The sequence below is a fragment of the Carcharhinus amblyrhynchos genome, chromosome 12 (genome assembly GCF_965287045.1).
Source record: "Carcharhinus amblyrhynchos chromosome 12, sCarAmb.v2.hapA, whole genome shotgun sequence".
Lineage (NCBI taxonomy): Eukaryota > Metazoa > Chordata > Chondrichthyes > Carcharhiniformes > Carcharhinidae > Carcharhinus > Carcharhinus amblyrhynchos.
Window position 1 is genome coordinate 6819235 of NC_137335.1, and position 18885 is coordinate 6838119.

The 18885-nt window shown below is 46.0% G+C and overlaps 1 protein-coding gene across 1 annotated transcript in view; it reads left to right on the forward strand.

Moving 5' to 3' along the window:
* The first annotated feature begins 277 nt into the window (after positions 1–277).
* Positions 278–18885, forward strand: part of jag1b (jagged canonical Notch ligand 1b) — a 65050-nt gene continuing 46442 nt past the window's right edge. Inside the window, exons 1-2 of the mRNA XM_080200015.1 lie at positions 278–484; positions 1319–1627. Of these exons, the coding sequence (XP_080056141.1) occupies positions 338–484; positions 1319–1627 (456 nt within the window). The 5' untranslated portion in view covers positions 278–337. The remainder of the gene's footprint in view (positions 485–1318; positions 1628–18885) is intronic.

Consider the following 18885-nt stretch of genomic DNA (forward strand, 5'->3'; position numbering starts at 1 on the left):
GATTTGTTGTGTGTATGTATGTGACCGAGGAGGAGTTTATTTTTGGAGAGGGAGGAGATTTGAGAGAAAGAGAAGGAGAGGGAGGGGGGGTGTGTGTGTGTGTGAAATAAAAAGAGAATAATTTATAAAAGAAAGAAAGAGAGAGAGAGAGGGGAGGCTTTTTTTTTGTGTGTGTTGTTTTTTTTGAATTGACGAGATTCGCTTTCTTTTCAAACATCCACACACCACCACCCCCTCCCCTTCTCCTCCCCCCCCCCCCCAACCCCACCACCTCTCTCTCTCTCTCTCGCTCTCTCTCTCTCCCCCAGTTAGCAAGTGTGCGGTTCTCCAGTTGTGCATGCGAGAATCGGTGGACTATATTGCTGTGGCCGAGGTCGTACCCAAGCTCAGTTCAGGCAAGTGCAGGCAAGGCGAAGCGATGGTCTGCAGTAAGCTCTCACTCCTCGCTGCTCTTGCTCTCTGGTTCATCGCCTTGCGGACCCAGGTAGGATTTTTTTGTGCGGATCCTTTTATATATATATATATATAAAAATGCTTTTGCAACCGGGGTAAGAGAAAGAGTGGAATTTAAAAAAAACAACCACAGCAACTTTTTTTTCTGGGGTGTGTGTGTTTTTTTTGGGCTAGTGTTGCAAAATGTACACTTGCAACAATTTGCTTGTTTTAAAATTTTCTGATTTTTTTGGGGGGGTCTCCACTCCGTTAGACTGACGATTTATTTGTGATTTTTTTTTAACCCCCTTTCTCGGTCTTGGGTTTTGTATTTTTTAATCTACCCTGCGTTTTAAAAACTTTCAATCTAACCTTTTGCTTTTTTTTTGAAAATTTTCTGCATTTTAGTTTGTGAAACTTGTCTTTTTAAAACTTTCTGCACTTCATTGAAACTTTCTGTATTTTATGCTTTTGCTGTGTTTTAGTTTGTGAGACTTTTTCCTTTCTGTATTTTAGTTTGAGAGGCTTTCTGTATTTTAATGTTTTAGTTTGTGAGATTTTGTATTTGGTGAACTTTCTGTATTTTACTTTTTGTAGTTGTGAGACTTAATATTTCTGTATTTTAGTTTTGGTGAACCTTTTTGGAAACTGCAAAATACAAAATTCACCAAAAATACTCTTTTCTGTTTTAGTTTTGGTGAACTTTCTATGTTACTGATTTGCTTTTTTTAATTTTAGTGAACTTTCTGTACTTTAGTGAAACTTTTTACCTTGTGTTTTAGAGAAACTTTAACTTTCTGTATTTTTTTTTACTTAGACTTTTTAAAAGACTTTGTTTTTTTTCTAACTTTTTTTTAATGTTGAAATCAATCTCCCTTTTTGCCAGCTTTCCCAAGCGTCCGGGCAGTTCGAGTTGCAGATAAACTTTATGCAGAATGTTAACGGCGAGTTGCAGAATGGGAATTGCTGTGAAGGGAGCAGGAGAAACCCCCAAGACCGCAAGTGCGTGCGGGCTCAATGTGATACCTTCTTCAAAGTCTGTCTCAAGGAGTATCAGTCCCGCGTCTCCCCCGGCGGACCGTGCAGCTTCGGGTCTTCCTCCACCCCGGTCATCGGGGGTAATACCTTTAACCTGAGGACGGGCAGCAGCAACAGCGAGCGCAGCATTATTCTGCCCTTCAGCTTCGCTTGGCCGGTGAGTTATCCAGGGAGGTGGGGACGCTGCGGAACCAGAGAGAGATCTGCAAGCGCTGTGAGATTTGCCTTTCTCGTGTCTGCCTGTGTGTGTGTGTGTGTGTGTGTGTGTCTCACTACTCCACTTAGTGCCTCCTTCCTAACTTGCACTGTAAAGCCACCTTTCTTTACAAACACTTGACTTTGTTTTTACACTTGTTATTAGCCCCCCCCAACACACTCAAGCTTGCTTTTAAGACTTGTTATTAGTTTTCCAGCAAAACTTGCTTTAAGATTTTTGCTATTAGCTCCCCAACACAGTCGTTTAAGACTTGCTATTAGCCCCCCCCCCAACACTCTTGCTTTAAGGCTTGCTATTAGTTCCCCAACACACAGTCTTTAAGACTTTTGCTATTAGCTCCCCAAACTTGCTTTAAGACTTGCTATTATCCCCCCCCCCCAACACACTCAGACTTGTTTTAAGACTTGCTATTAGTTCCCCAACACTCTGAGGTTTATTTATATACTTTCTAATAGTTTTCCAATTTTCGTGTCCATGCAATTTCTACACTTGTTTTCAAGCAGTTTTTTAAAGTACCTTCTAAAGCATTAGCAGCTGTCTGTGTGTGTGTGTGTTCTGTTGGCGACATTTATTGGTCAAGCCCTGTGGAGGCCACTGATTGCAAAGCAGAAATGATTTTTTTTCTCCAAGAGGGACTGCATTTTTTTCCACTCTAAGTGCTCTCTCAGCCATAAGTGTGGCCTTTTATGTTTGGAAGGAAGGGAGAGGGGAATGATTTCTTGCAGAATGTGTTCATTGCCATCTGAAATAGCCCTTTCAGACCTCTTTCCTGTTGAGTAAATGTGGAATGTCAATAATGGGGTGGTTGCAACACCATCCAAAGCCTACTCATTTCTGGATCCAGCATTTTGAGTTCTCCTTCCAGCCTTTGTTGTGAATTTTTCTCCAAGCGTTCGTTATTTGGTCATAGGTGTTGTTGTTATTTCTCCCCAGTAACTTGTGATATGGGGTTCAACCATTGTCATCCTTTACAGCATTGTTTGCTTTTGTGTTCGGACTGCAGTCTGCAATGTAGGATGGGCATCTGCTATTGCAACCATCTTAGCACTTGCTTCCAGTGGACAAACCTGCTGTGGCAGAACTTGCAAGTAAATTTGCCTCTTGTGGATCTTTGTTAGTAAGTAATTGTGTCAGAGTCCATGTGACTGAGACAATGACAATGGAAAGTTTTTTTCCCCACTGGCCAGTAATGTATATAATGTGCCTGTCCTGTGAAGATTTGGAGATAAGCAATTCCACTTTTAAACCTGTTTTTGTATTTGAAGAAAATCTGATTGTGTTTGAGTTTGTGGCTAAATAGTTGGGCTTCTAAATAAAGACTTTTTCCCCCATCTCTCTGAGTACATAGATGCTCCCTGTTGCACTGTGGCTAAGGTCTTTCTATTCAAATTTAGCGCAATCAATGTTTTGGAAAGGCTTTGAAACAAAAGGGTTGCTGGGTGATACAGAATTTTGGAGTCTTGATACAAACCTTACAACTTGGCATTTGCAGGCAGTTTTTTTTTTGAATCCTCTAAATTTAAACCCTTTTTTTGGAAAGAAAAAATAGGGGAAAGAGTTGAGTTCCACCCCAGCCTCTAGAGTTCTTATGTCCCTCGTGTTAGAGATGTAAGAACATCCAACAGAAGTTTTGCAGTTCCGTAAAGTTTCTCACTGAGTGGGTCTGTTACTCTTGACTGACAGCTGAGCTGTGGATTGCAAAAGGAGAAGATTATCTTGATTATGTATGCCATCCCCACCCCCCTCCTCCACACTCCTCAATGAAAGATGAAATGTTTGCTGCAAGATGAACTGCAAAAGTGTTCTGCGCACATTTGCATTGACTTGTTGGCTTTTGCGAGTACCTTAGCAGGCTCTACTAGTACTGTGTTGCAACAGCCAAGTAAGCGCTCATTGAAGTATTTGTGAATGGTTTTTATGTGACTCTCTTTGCAGTGGAGAAGGGAGTGAGAGCATTGTCTGCTCTGGTACAGCCCCTGTCCAAATGTCGTGTTTTAACTGCATCCTCCTGCACTTGGACCTCTTGTAGTCACCCCGAGCTCCGGGTCTTTCATTCTGGCACTATTGGGGATTTTAGTTCCTTGTCATGGGTTTAGTATCGCAGATGACCTGATACAAAGGAGCGCATTCCTCGTAATTGGGGGTATAGGTTTGGAAAAAAGCAGCGTTGCCTTGGCTACAGCTATTGACACTTCCTTTCTTCCCCCCCGCTTTGTGTTGAAAGGTGAGTTCTAATTGGACATTGTCATCTTGCATGCTTACTTATTCAGAGTGCATGTAGATGGCCATCGTGGCAAATGTAAATTGTGCCACAGTAGGTGAGTAAGGAGTCAGAAACATCAGGAGGGAGCAGTTGTGTATGTAATGTGAGGGTGATTTCACCCCCCCCTTCCTGCAAATAGTTTACAGCTTGGCTCTGGTGTGTGGGGCTTGACAGAATAATGCGAGTAATGAGTGTGGGGCTGTAAATTCATTTAAATGATTGGAAGGTTGAATGGGTTGCTAGGAAATGTAGAAGCAGCCCAGCCCTGAGGAATAGTTGGAGTGCGCTGGAGCTACACCTGCGTTGGAAGCACTTGGCGCAAACGCCTGTGGGTTTATTTTCCAAAAGTGTTTGACCCAAGTGCTGGCATTATTGTTTGCAGGGCTGCCTTTTTGTTGGTAAATGTAACCCTCTCTTGCATGTTAGAGGGAAAACCATATCTGATGCAAAAAAAAGAACTCAAAACCGTATCCAGGCTGTGTGAAATAGCAACTCAACTGAATACAATAGGAGGATGTGTACTGTATATTGGCTGCAGAGTTCAAATACCTGAATCTTATTGACAATACAGTGTAAACTACTGTAGCTCATTGTTTGACGAGAGGCTTTGTTACCTTGCAATTAGTTTAAAACCCCATCAAAGTAGCTTGTTTTGTCAATGTGCTACTTGAAATCTTTTCCCTGCTGCTTTGTTGAAGGCTACAGAGATCATCGAATGATTCATCTAATCTCTACAATGCAGGAGGAGGCCATTTGGCCCATCGAGCATGTTCAGACCACAATCTCACCCAGGCCCTATTCCCCTAACCCCACCACAGTTACCCCCGCCCCCACCCACCCCCCTGGCACTAAGGAGCAGTTTAGCATGGCCAATCGACCTAACCCACACATCTCTGGACAGTGGGAGGAAACCAGAGCACCCGGAAGAAATCCAGTCAGATGCAGAGAGAACGTGCAAACTCCACACAGACGATGACCTGAGACTGGAATTGAACCCGGGTCCCTGGTGCTGTGAGGCAGCAGTGCTAACCACTGTGCTGCCCCAGAGATGGGGGTTGGAAAATGCGACCAGCTGGGTAGCTCTTCCAGGAGCTGGTGCACATGCGATGGGCTGAATGGCCACATCCTCTGCTGTAAAATTCTATGAAAACCTGCGGTGATTTCCTTGCTGAGGAAGATTGCAGAGCAGAAATCAATTTGAAATATTCCAGTTGGAGCAAAATTCCTGTCTCTGTTAATTGTGGCTCTTTAATTTTGCCACACATATCTAGCTTATCCCAGAGGCTTGTGTTAATACATGGCATAAATCTTGGATTATTTTCTGCTTTTTTTCCCCTTTTTTTAATGTTTTGGGGCTGTTTTTGGGACCAGTTGGTGTTAGTTCTCCCCTTTGTCGCGTGCCTGAATCATTCTTGTTTGTTGATGAGAATAGGAAGGCAAGGTCCTGGTAACAGTTGGTGAACCAAATGATAATTTAGAACCATAACAAAGTTACGGCACAAGGAGGCCATTCAGCCCATCATACCTGTGCTGGCTAAAACAGAGCAAAGTTTTAGTGTCACAAGTAGGTTTATATCAACACTGCCATGAAGTTGCTGTGATAATCCCCTAGTCTCCACAGTCTGGCGCCTGTTCTGGTACATGGAGAATGTAGCATGACCAATGCAACTAACCAGCACGCCTTTCGGACTGTGGGAAGAATCCACCTGGAGGAAACCCATGCAGACATGGGGAGAATGTGCAGTCTCCGTATTGACAATGACGCAAGCTGGGAATTGAACCCAGCTCCTGGGTGCTGAGAGGCAGCAGTGCTAACTACTGCGTTGCCCCTGAAGGAAAGAAACCAGCCTCTTTAATCTCTCTCCAGTGCCTGGCCCACGGCCTTGCCAGTTAGAATGCAAGTTGGGTATCTTTTTAACATGAATGGACTATTTCCACCTTAACCACCAACACGGACAGTGAATTCCAGACTCCCACCTCACTCTGTCCCCTCTAATCCTCCTATCTTAACATCTTTTAAATTATTTGCGAGAGGCTGAAAAGAAATCTGACGATTTGTGATGAGGTCGTTTAGCAAAACCCTGGAATCATCTGAAACTGAAACAGCAAAAATCTCAGGTCTGGCAGCATCGCGGAGAGAGAAACAGTTAACGTTTCGCGAGTCCATCTGACTCGTTGAAGCCAAGTATTGTGGATGCTGGAAATCTGAAATAAGAACAGAAAATGCTGCATAAACTCAGACACCAGTGTCAGTCTAGCACGGCCATCTATCTAGCACATCTTTGGACTGTGGGAGGAAACCCACACAGACACAGAGAAAGTGCAAACTCCACACAGTGTGACCCAAGGCCAGAATTGAACCCAGGTCCATCAAGTCTACAATGACTCTGCGACAGAGCACCTTACACAGGACCTATCCCAGTAACCCTGCTAGTGCCCCTAACCTACACCCCTTGGGACACCAAGGGGCAATTGAACATGGCCAGTCTCCACCTAACCTGCACATCTTTGGCGTCTGGTAGGAAACTGGAGCATCTGGAGGAAACCCGCAGGGGACAATGTGCAGACTCCACACAAGACAGCCACCCAAGGCCCCTAGCACTGAGGCAGCAGCGCTAACCACTGTGTGCCCCCCCCCCCACATGTTTTGAGTCTATGACTCTTCTTCAGAGCTCCAAACTTTAGTTTGCAGAAGAGTCCCGTGGACTTCACGTTAACTCTGACCCTGCAGATGCTGCCAGACCTGCTGAGTTTTTCCAATGAATCTGGAGGCAAAAGGCAGTGACAGCACTAAGTGGTGCTGTAACGTTTCTGGCAATGCTGGTGCCAAAATCCTGTGGATTTTGATGTGCAATTGTGGTATGGGGGGGGAATCTGTGGCTTGTTGGTCAGTGCATTGAATCTGGCTTTTGAGCTGAATCCAAGAAGGGTAATCAACCTCAGATGCTGGATGTTATTGGTGGTGGTGGGGGGGTGGGGAGAGACTTTTAAGGTGAAATTTATTGAAATTATCTTTTTTTTCTCTCGTGTCTGTGGGCACATTTCTTTTTCCTTTTTTTGTGTTGTTTTATGGCCCTCTTGCAATGTTCTTGAACCGAATACAATGAGGGGAAGCCTTACTGAACTTCTTGGTATGCGCCCAAAAAAAGCTCAGGATCAAATTTCAATTTTAATGCAGTCACTTAAGTTTCAACGAGCGGCCACTTCTGGACGGCTGAATCTAATCGGGACGGTGCTATCTTGTCCGTCACCGAACGGAGAGAAAGAGCCGACAAACGGGAGGCTTTGCTTCCTGGGATTCGCTAAGAAAATAACGCAATGCCGCGTACCTGAACAGGTCAGGCTGCTTTTCAGTGGCTTCTCATCAGCGCTGATACTTAACTGTACACGGGGCAGGGCAACTCCTACAGAAGATCGCCTGCCCGTGATAACGGCCAATTTACGAGGGAGGCCATTTTGTGTAGGGTAACCCTTTTTTTTTATTAGTTAGCCGAAAATTGGTCTTTGGCTTCAGCGCGTTGAATTCTGAGGTGTGTTCAGAGAAGGTAGAGGTGAAACTTGCTTGCTTGTGGGGGCGGATGGGGAGGAAGTGTGTGTGTGTGAAGGGCAGAAGTGGCTAAAGTGTTCTTGAGAGCAATGCGCAGGCTTGGCTTATTTAATTTTTGCCCTGAGTAACCAGCCCTCTTGTTCAGACTTGCTGTTCGTGAACCTGAATGTCGCGGCTGGCTGGCTGAGGTATTGCTTCTATTAACCTCGCAGCCTCCCTTCAGTGACTAGTGCGTTTAATACATTTATCAATGGGATGCTTTAAGTCAAAAAGCGACTCCTGTACTGACTCTTGTGGTGGTGGTGGGGGAGAGGTTCTGTAAAGCTTCCTTCTCCTCAGACTTGTAAAACTTTGCATTTTCGGACAGATACTTGCATGTGACTCTGGTTTCCACTTTTTTTTTATTTGATATATTTTTTAAATATATCACGCACTCTTTGGCTTATCAGTACTCCGAGTCTAGGAAGTGGTGTTCTGGCCACCCAGACAGAGGCGGGGATTGCTAATATTAACCAAGAACAATGGCAAAAGCAAACTGACTGCACTGAGGATTACGGAATATAATGGAGCCATCCAGAAATAATGCCAATACAGGACAAGCAACAGGAAGCACCAGTAGACTCAGCATTGCTGATCTCCCAGACGCACCAGAACTTCACAATGGCAACTTCAGCACATTATATACATGTTCACACAGGGCACTAATTATCCCAACAGGCCCGCTAGATCCAACATCAGCCCAGTCCATGATACGCTGCGTGCTCCCATTTGGATGACAACCTCTACTGTGGCCAAGTGGTATTATCGCTAGACTATTAATCCAGCAACTCAGCTAAATGTTCTGGGTTCGAATCCCGCAGATGGTGGAATTTGAATTCAATGAAAAGAAAATCTGGAATTAAGAATCTACTATTGTCTGGAGTTCTGAATCATTGAATAGTTTCAAGGAGATAAGATTAGAAGTAGATCTAAAAAGAAGGGGAAGAGGGATATGGGAACAGGTGGGGAGGTGGATTTGAGCAGGGAGAGATCAGCCTTGGTCTGACTGACTGACCGAGCAGGCTCGAATTTGTCTACTTTTGCTCCTAATTCCATAGAACCCTACAGTGCAGAAAGTGGCCCTTCAGCCCATCGAGTCTGCACTGAACACAATCCCACCCAGGCCCTACCCCCATATGTTATACCCGCTAATCCCTCTAACCTACGCATCCCTGAACACTAAAGGGCAATTTCTTAGCACAGCCAATCAACCTAACCTGCACATCTTTGCACATTCTCCTCATGTCTGCGTGGGTTTCCTCCAGGTACTCCAGTTTCGTCCCACAGTCCAAACTCCACACGGTGACCTGAGCCGGGAATTGAACCCAGGATCCTATCTTCCGTTGTTATAAAAACACACTGGTTCACAAATGCCCTTTAGAGAAGGAAATCTGCCATCCTTACCCAGTCTGGCCTACATGTGACTCCAGAGCCACAGCAATGTGGTTGACTCTCAACTGCCCTCAGGCAGCCAGGGATGGGCAATAAACGCTGGCCAGCCAGCGACACCCATGTCCCCCAAATATTTTTTACTTTTTAAGTTCATTTGGGGAACAAAGGGCAGATATGAGAAGAAAGGGATTGTGGTTTGAGTAGCTTAATTCCTGAGCAGGAGGAGGCCAGCAGCGATTTTAATATCATTAATTCGCTTTTACATCTCGATTTGAATGTGGCCGGAAAGTATTTTCCACTTCTGTTTTGGAGCCAGAGGTTATTCATGTTGGTGAGAGCAGTGTCCAGTTTTTTTTTAATCCGGGGTATCGTCTCCTTACAGCAGCCTCATTGTACTGGACCTCTGTCAGACATCGGGTCACAATATCTTCGTTGGGTAAACTTGCTCTTTCAGCTCAAGATGAGAATTTTATCCTTTTTAAAAAAAAAGGATCCCACTGTGTAAATCAAGCTTCCTGGTGGTTGCCTTTGTGGAAGGAAGCTAGTTTGATGCTGTACTGAAGGGACAAGTGGCTACTGGAAGTATCTGGGCCTCTGTGAAGGTCTCATTTTTGATGTGCTTTTGAAAGTGTGGTCAGTTCTAATCTAGATAGAAAACGACAAGCAGCAATCTCTTTTTGTAATGTTGTTTGAGACGTAAGTATTAGCCAGGATATAAGGTGAACCCCTACTCTTTGCAATAGTGCCTTGGGATCTTTTATGTTTGCCTGAGAGGGTTAAGTGAGGCCTTGGCTTAATATTGCATCCAGAGGTTGGCACCGTTATCTCCCCACAGTACTGCAAGTGTAACCTGGATTAAAGTTTGTTTTAGTGTCACAAGTACACTTACATTAACACTGCAATGAAGTTACTGTGAAAATCCCCTAATCAGCACGCTCCGGTGCCTGTTCAGGTACACTAAGGGAGAATTTAGCACGGCCATTGCACCTAACCAGCATGTCTTTCAGACTGTGGGAGGAAACCCACACAGACACAGGGAGAACATGCAAACTCCACACAGTGACCCCAGCTGGGAATTGAACCCGGGTCACTGGCACTGAGAGGCAGCAGTGCTAACCACTGTCACCCTTATTGCTAGCCAGAAGTGAGACTCCAGCCTTATGATTCAGTGACCAGAGCAGTGTTAACTGGAACCATGGTTGGCATGTGAGAAGGCAGGGAAGATAGGTTGAGAACTTTAATTGGCCTTTTTGCCTCGCTTAAACTTCCTGAATGTTTGGGATGCGAATGAAGGGATTAACGGATGAGGTGGGATTTTCTAGCCACACTCGCCCCAAAGCCAGAAAAACCTACCTGAGGTCCATGGATCTTTGCATAGTCCCATGTCCCGCCTGCTACCATTCCAGGACAAAACTCCACCCATACGCTCCAGTCTGCTAATTGCGAATGCTCAAATTTACACCCATCACTTTCCTCCCTTTGGTAATGTTTAAAATCATGAAGGGTTTTCGTTAAAGCAAAACTGTTCCCAGTGTCAACACGGTGAGGTAAATTAACTAGAGGCTGATGGGATGTATCAAATCCAGTAATAGTGGTTGGGATTTGGAGTGTACTCTGGTTAGTTCAAAAACTTGTCAAGGTTTGGGATGTGGTGAAGGTTAAGTTGGGATGCTCCAAAATAAGCAGTATGGTGGTTAAATCTGCTGCCTCACAACGCCAGGGACCCGGGTTTGATTCTGGCCTTGGGTGACTGTGTGGCATTTGCACATTCTCCTCGTGTCTGCGTGGGTTTCCTGAGTGCTCATGTTTCAAAGATGTACAGGTTACATGGATTGGCCATACTAAATTGCTCCTTCAGTGTAAGGGAGAGTAGCAGGGTAAATGTTTGGGGATAGGGCCTGGATAGCAAGCCTCGATGGGCTGAATGGCCTCTCTGTGCTGTAGGGATTCTGTGATTCTTCGCCAGAGCAAACCCAGACATGAGGCTGACTGGTCTACAATGCTGTACTAGCTAATGGTTATGGATTGCTGCTTCTGCAGTGCAGCATTGCATAAGACACAGACCAAGATTGCAATCGTGACTTAAGTAAACCTGTCTACTTGCGTAATTTCTGCTTTCTATTATTTATCTACTCAATGAGCAACACGTAACTGATTCTCCACTCTGTGTGTTAGATATTTCCTGATAGTGGTGGTGTTATTATGCATCTCCATTGCTGTCACAGCACTTAATGATAACATTAGCAATGGATTTGAATATGATGCGCAATAATAACACCCTCTAACACTCTCTATCCCCTGAAGGAGACAAATGCAATGAAACTAATGCCTTAATTAGATGTCTTTCAGGAGCTTTGTGGCTATGTTGCACCATTGCTGACTGGTGTTGCTTGACTTTGTTCAGCTGAGCTTGTGGGTGCAGGAGTAGGTTGAATATCTCCTTCTCCGTCCTGAAGTCAAGTCCTGGTTCACCAGGAATCACTTCTTACTGAATTTCCACAGCACCATTCCCTCCTACTGTGTTATCTGGATCCCTTTTCTGAGTCCTGTTGTGGACTGGTTTGATCTTGGTGCCTGGGAACAGCTCTCCCATTTCACTGCCAAAGAAAGCAGACCACTTTGGTTCGGAATGATTCCCGGGAGTCGCAAAGAAAATTACAGCTCAGGAACAGGCCCTTCTAGTCTTCACTGACCTTGCTGCCCATCTGAACTAAAACCCCCCCTACCCATCCCAGGATCATATTCCTCTATTCCCATCCTATTCATATATTTGTCAAGTTGCTCCTTTAAAAGTCACTATCGATTCTGCTCTCACTACCTCCCCCAGCAGTGAGTACCCACACTGTGTAAAAAAAAAAAAATTGCCTCGTAATCTCCTTTAAATCTTGCCCCACATGCCTTAAAGCTATGCCCCCAGTAAGAATGGCAGTTGGTTATTGCCAAAAGTTATGATATAAACACAATCATTGGGTTAAAATGTCTCTTCTGCTTTTCTTGTCTCTTTGCCACTCTTGTTTTGATGTTTGTCCAAAGATGTGCGTGGATTGGGCATGCTAAAATTGCCCCTTGGTGTCAGGGTAAATGTATGGGGATAGGGCCTGGGTGGGATTGTGGTCAGTGCAGACTCGAGGGGCTGAATGGCCTCCTGCATTATAGGGATTCTATGAACTGGACGGAGCAGACTTTGGTCTTCCAGTAATTCGATTGGTAAGAGTCTCGGTAGTTTGTGACGGGATGCGATACTGAAATAAGGACTTTGAGAGCTTGGTTCTTAAAGTAACATCATTCTCTTCAATTCTTCCATCAATATCTGAACAGCTTGCGCTGCCAAACCATTTGCAAGCTGGATGAAAAGATGTGGTACGCATATGGCATGTTCTAGTCCTTTGCATCAACTCTTGGAACAGCTCCGTCTTGTACCCAGAGAATCCAAGTTGTAAAAGCAACAGAAGCTGTAGTGTTGCCCCTGTGCGCTGTTTAGAGTGAGCATCCACAGAGACTAAAAGTACATGGACCACGAAAGGTCCTGCAAAATCCACATGAAGTCTCATCCATAGGCTGTCGAGCCACCCCTCCCAGGACATAGTGGTGCCTTTGCCTGGTTACATTGATATGCAGAACAGGGTTTCACTTTGTTCCCCAACACCTCCATATTGGGTCACCAAACATACAACCTTGGCTGGACTCTTATTTCAAGAGGCACCTGAACAAGCCTCACGATTTTCACCCAGACTCGAGATTGGTCATACCAGTCCAGGCCATTCTTGAGCTCCTGAAATACACATCCATCCTGCACACTTGCGACAGGACCTCTGTCCATCCACTGCTTAATTTGCCTTGTACCAACTGGAGATTGGGCCTGCCTCTCTAAGGAAATCTTCTCTGGCGGATACGATACCTGGGTTGGCAAATCCAGTAAAGGGAGAGAACTCAACACCTCTTGTGATAGCATCATTCTTCCCTGTGCTGTACTGATACATCGACCATGTAAGCACCTGTTTTCTTGCTGAAGCCATGGGAGGAATATATTAACTTGCTGAAAAGGCTTGTGGTTGGTATGTAGGGTGAACGAAAGGCCATAGAGATACTGTTGGAACCTTTTCACTTCGCTTTTCAATAGTGAGACCACCTCTGTCCTTTGTCAGCACCCTAGATGCAAAACCAATGGGTTTTTCAGACCTGCCCTCCATTAGATGAGAGTACAGTCTCCACACTGTAGGGTGAGGCATCGTATAGCAGAAATCATAGAGCCCTACAGTGCAGAAAGAGGCCCTTCGGCCCATCGAGTCTGCACCGAGTACAATCCCACCCAGGCCCTACCCCCATATCCCTACATATACCCACTAATCCCTCTAACCTACACGTCCCTGGGCCCTAAGGGCCAATTTCTTAGCATGGCCAATCAACCTAACCCCGCACATTGTTGGACTGTGGGAGGAAACCCACGCAGACACGAGGAGAATGTGCAAACTCCGCACAGGCAGTGACCCGAGCCAGGAATCGAAACCTGGAGCTGTGAAGCAGCAGTGCTAACCACTGTGCTACCGTGCTGCCCTATCTGTTTGGATCAGATTAATTTAGCTGATTTGCATATGTTTGAAAGCCGCCTTCTGCGTGGCCTCCCAATTCCATTGGGTTCTGTTTGTGCACAAGTAGGTACAGTGGAGTCAACACTGGTAGACAGGTCTGACAACTTTCCATCATAGTTTATCAAACCTGCAAGTGACCTTAGCTTTTGGCCACATTCCTGAGCTCTGGAACTTCCTTAATCGCACAAACTTTCCCTTTCACAGGATGTGAGCATCGTGCAGTGAATCTGTGACCTGGGTACTCCTCAGGAAAACACACACTTGCTCCCTCTTCAGACCCAGCCCTAGCCTCTGAAAATCTTAACTCCATCTGGTTGCTGAGATGCTCCCCCTCAGTCTGACCTGTAACTAAAATATTGTCCCAGTGGACTGCAACCTGGGGAATGCCTTGTAAGAGGTTGTCCATCGTCCTTTGGAAGATTGTGGGACTGGAGGATGAGCCAAAAACCGAATGATTGTACCTGAATAACCTTTTTTTATGTGTGTTGATGGTCGTGTACCACTTCCAGTCTTCCTCTAGCCAGCGTTGCTGATATGTCCACAGTTGAAAATGTCTTGCCTCCTGCAAGGAATGGCCCAGTGGTTAACACTGCTGCCTCACCATGCCTAGGTGTGACAGTGGCATAGTGCCAGGGGCTTGGGTCACTCTGTGTATGGAATCTGCACATTCTCCCCATGTCTGCATGGGTTTCCTCCGGGTGCTTCAGTTTCCTCCAAAGGCGTGTTGGTTAGGTGCATTGACTGTGCTAAATTCTCCCTCAATGTGCCCAAACTGGTGCCGGAGTGTGGCGACTAGGGGATTTTCACAGTAACTTCATTGCAGTGTTAATGTAAGCCTTACTTGTGACAAGGATGGGAACAGCCTGAGGATTTGCCAAGTAGTTTGCCCTGGAAAGTACCCATTCGCTTGTGAAAACCTCCAGATACTTCTGAATGATTTCTACTTTGCTCAATCTCGCCCTAGTTCAGTGGAATTTTCCTGAGTCAGCCACACCTTGTACACTAGGCCCATCCCTTTTACCACCAGGACCCACCCTCTTGCCTCATGGCTGTATACAGTACCCGCCTCCAACGCTCCGAGCAATGGAATCTTCAATCACTGCGCAGCACCGGATAATCCCAGCTGTGGGCGAGGTCGGAGAATTAAAATCTATTCGTGCTGCAAGTAGGCTGAGATTAACACTGCAGTGAAGTTGCTGTGAAAATCCCCTAGTTGCCACACTCTGGCGCCTGTTCGGGTACACTGAGGGAGAATTTAGGATGGCCTTACACCCTAACCAGCACGTCTTTCAGGCTGTTGGAGGGAACCCACGCAGACATGGGGAGAATGTACAGACCCAAACCAGGAATCAAACTTGGGTCCCTGGCACTGAGAGGCAGCAGTGCTAACCACAGTCTAGCCAGTGTACATCCAGAGCCTCGAGCCGCCTTGAAGGTCTCCCCATGATTACCGATGTGGAGGCTCTTGTATCTACCTCCCTGTTTTAGCACTGACCCCCCTCCCCTCTACTAAACATGGTGTAAGAATACTCCTGGTTTGAGCTTTTTCCAAGTGATGCGACAAAGAAAAGCTAGTCGAAACGCGTTGTGAAAGTTGATCATGTTTATAGAAAACTAATGAAGTTTAAAGCGTGTACTCAAAATTAGGAGAAGCTGATTAAGCAAAATGACAAGCAGTAGCACTGAATGTACAAGGGTAATGACAACTGATGTCACCGCACTTGTAGTAACAGATGTAAATAAGATTCATATGCTTCTAACATTCTCCCATCTCAATTTGAGATGGAAATATAATTGATTTGGAAATCTGAAGGTGTTGGGAAGCTGGATGCATCCGTAGGATTCCTTCACGCCATTTGGCCTATTGAGTCTGCACCAACCACAATCCCACACAGGTCCGATCCCCATGTATTTACCCTGCTAATCCCCCTGACACTAAGGGTCAATTTAGCACGGCCGATCCACCTAACCCGCACCTCTTTGGAGTGTGGGAGGAAACCGGGGGAAACCCATGCAGATACGGGGGGGGAATACGCAGACTCTGCACAGACAGTGACCCGAATTGACCCCTGGCGCTGTGTGGGTCCGCTCGGCAGAATGTGTGAAGGGTGGCATTTGTGAACCAGGTGGGAGCCAAGATCCCTTTTTAAAAGGTGTTTGAAATAGGTGAATTCAGGGAACTGGCAGCAGGAAGAGAGGGTAAATAATTACCAGAGGTGGAAATGTAGGTGGTGTTTTTTTTTTGTGTCCTTTCCTTTCTCCCTCCACGGGGGTCACTCTCTCCTCATTGTCCTCTGAACCCCACCCCCCGCCATCCTTTAACCTTGAGCTGTCGCCCCCCCCCCCCCCCCCCCCCCCCTGCTGTATCTCATCGACTTGCACCCAAAAACTCGCGGAGTCGCTCTCCTTCCCTTCCCTAACAATCCTCCTCGCTCGCTTCCTTCCGCCCCCCCCCCCCCCCCAATTGCCCCTGCCAACTGATAAACAACACAGCAGTGATGGGAAGTTTTTGAAATGATTGTTTAGACTTGTACTTTTTAAAATGTTGATAGTGCAGTCCCCTATCCTCTTCAACTAGCTTACTGGTACGGCGTGAGCTTATTCTGGGAAGGGAACTAACTTTGTACATTCCATCCATCCCGAAGCGGGCAATACCTTTGGCGTTCGGTTTTGTAGTGTACACTGACGTTTGGTTTCTTTTTAAAATCTTGGGGATGGGGGACAAAAGTTACAATAAACTTGTGAAACTGAGACGTGACCTCAGCGTAGTCAGAAATGTAGTTTTTGGGGAAAGTGGAATGTTCAGCGTTTACAGAAGGGCTGCATTTGTGGCAATAACTTCAACGTATTTTTATGGAGACGCTATCTAATGTGAGGAAAGGTGGCTTTTAGCGTGACTTTCTCCCTCCTCTTCCCCCCCCCCCCTTCCCCATTAGAGTTAACATTTTTATTGGTAAATGTGGGTGGACCGTGGTTCCTGCACACTGAGCAATTATAATGATGGACAGAATAGTTTCTTTGTGCCGGATATATTGGCCTGAATCACTGCAGTGTGTCTTGAACTTCCCATTAATTCAGTGATGAACGTAGGTCAAGTCTGAGCCTGGGAAAAATAAACGGCATACCGATATCTATCCAGTACTGATAACCTGACTGTGAATCATCCGGGGGGAATTTTAATGGGAAAAGCCTACTCCTTGTGTGTTAATACTCACTATTTAAGTATGACCAAGCTTGTTTCTCTACCGTAGACTATTCTTTTACCTAGTAATGCGACCTGGAAGGTTTAGTTTTTTTTTTACAACATTTTGGATTTCTTGTTGTGTTTTGGGCGGGAAGATAATGTTTTTAAAGCAGAAATCAAGAGGGCCATAGACAGGGATCAGCGATTTTCTGCACTGTTGGATTCTTCTATGAATTTGAGGGAGTTCCTTCTTCCTCCCCACCCCCCAAAACACCACCACCCCCCCCCCCCCCACACACACACACACACACACACACACACACACACACACACACACACACACACACACACACACACGTGTAGTGATGGTCTGGCACGCACTGCCTGGGAGGGTGGTGGAGGCGGGATAACTCGCATCCCTTTTCAAAAATAAAAGTACCTGGATGAGTACGTGACGCACTGTAACAAGTGCTGGCAAGTGGGATTAGGTGGGCAGGTCAGTGCAGGCTCGATGGGCTGAAGGGCCTCCTCTGCACTGTAGTATTCTGTGATTCTGAAGAGTTTTCTGCCATTTGAGTGGAATGGTGACTGTCATTGATTTGAAAATTCTGTTCTTATCTTGAATTAGAAGTTAATTGGTGCCTCCTAGCTTGTGTCAACTGACTTGTTCTTCGCTTGTAAGGCAAAGACTTAAGTGTACCTGGGCATTCTTACAGTTGAACCTTCCTGCCCCTATATAATCCATAAAATCCCTACAGTGCAGAAGGAGGCCATTTGGCACACCCACCCAGGCCCTATCCCCACTACCCCAACAGATTTACCCTGCTAATCCCCTGACACTAGGGGCAATTTAGCATGACCTACACATCTAACCTACACACCTTTGGGAGGGAACTCGGGGAAACCCATGCAGAAATGGGGAGAACATGCAGTCTCTACACAGACAATGACCCAAGCCAGGAATCGAACCCAGGTCCTTGGCCTTGTGAGGCAGCAGTGCTAACCACTGTAATGTTTAACCGATCCTCATGCACCTGCATGTTTTCCAGTACCACTTGCGTGACGGTGTTCCGTCTCTCTTTACATTCTGCCTCGCCCCCATTTGGCCTCCATCTTCCCGTTTGTCGCCCTGAGCTCATTCAAAACTGTGCACCCTGAATCTCACCAAGCCCTTTCCATCTCTCGACCCTTGTGCCCACAGATGTACTCTGGCTTAGTCCTAAAATTCTCACCCTTGCTCTCTGATCCTTCTGTGGCCTCCCCCCATCCCCAAATTCCTCCAGCCCTAAACCCTCAGGATGTGCAAGAGGTCAGAAGTGGAAGGGCATACAGTCCTGTTTAATCTAATCTTGCCACCATTGGCTGTTCTGAGGTGCTAATCTTTGGAATTTCCTCCCTTCGCCTCTTCCCACTCCTTCCCCCTCCTGAGCGTTGCTTCTATAAAACTAAGATTTTTGGTTAGCACCGCTGACTCACAGCAACAGGGACCCAGGTTCAATTCTGGCCTTGGATGACTGTTTGCGCGTTAGACTTCGAGAATCCCTACAGTGCAGAAGGAGGCTTTTTTGGCCCATTGAGCCTGCGCCGATGACAATCCCATTCAGGCTCTCCAACCTGCCAATTTTACACCAGGTTAATTTAGCATGGCCAATCAACCTAACCACCTTTGGAATCTGCTCAGGTTTCCTCCCACACTCCAAAGAAAGGAAGTTGGGTGGATTGGCCGTGCCAAATTGCCTCTTGGTGTCAATGCATGGGGTTACTCGGATGGGGCCTGGGTGGGTTGCCCTCGGTGCAGACTCAGCGGGCTGAATGGCCTCCTCCTGCACTGTAGGGATTCTAGGAATTACCCCCAACGTTTCCTTGCTTGGCTGGAGCACAGCTTTTTCCCTGCTGCCATCAGACTTTTGAATGGACCTACCTCATATTTAAGCTGATCTTTCTCTACACCCTATCTGTGACTGTAACGCATTCTGCACTCCCTCCCTTACGTACTCTACACACTTTGTATAGCGCACGAGAAACAATACTTCTCATTTTTTTGTGTGTGATTGTCTTTTTTTTATTGGATTGCGTTCCTGTGAAACGTTTGGACCGTTTTGCTCTGTTAAAAGGGCACTGTATAAATGGTGTTGAATTGAGATTTTGGATGGAGCATGCTTTCCTTTGGTGCCAAGCGGTGTA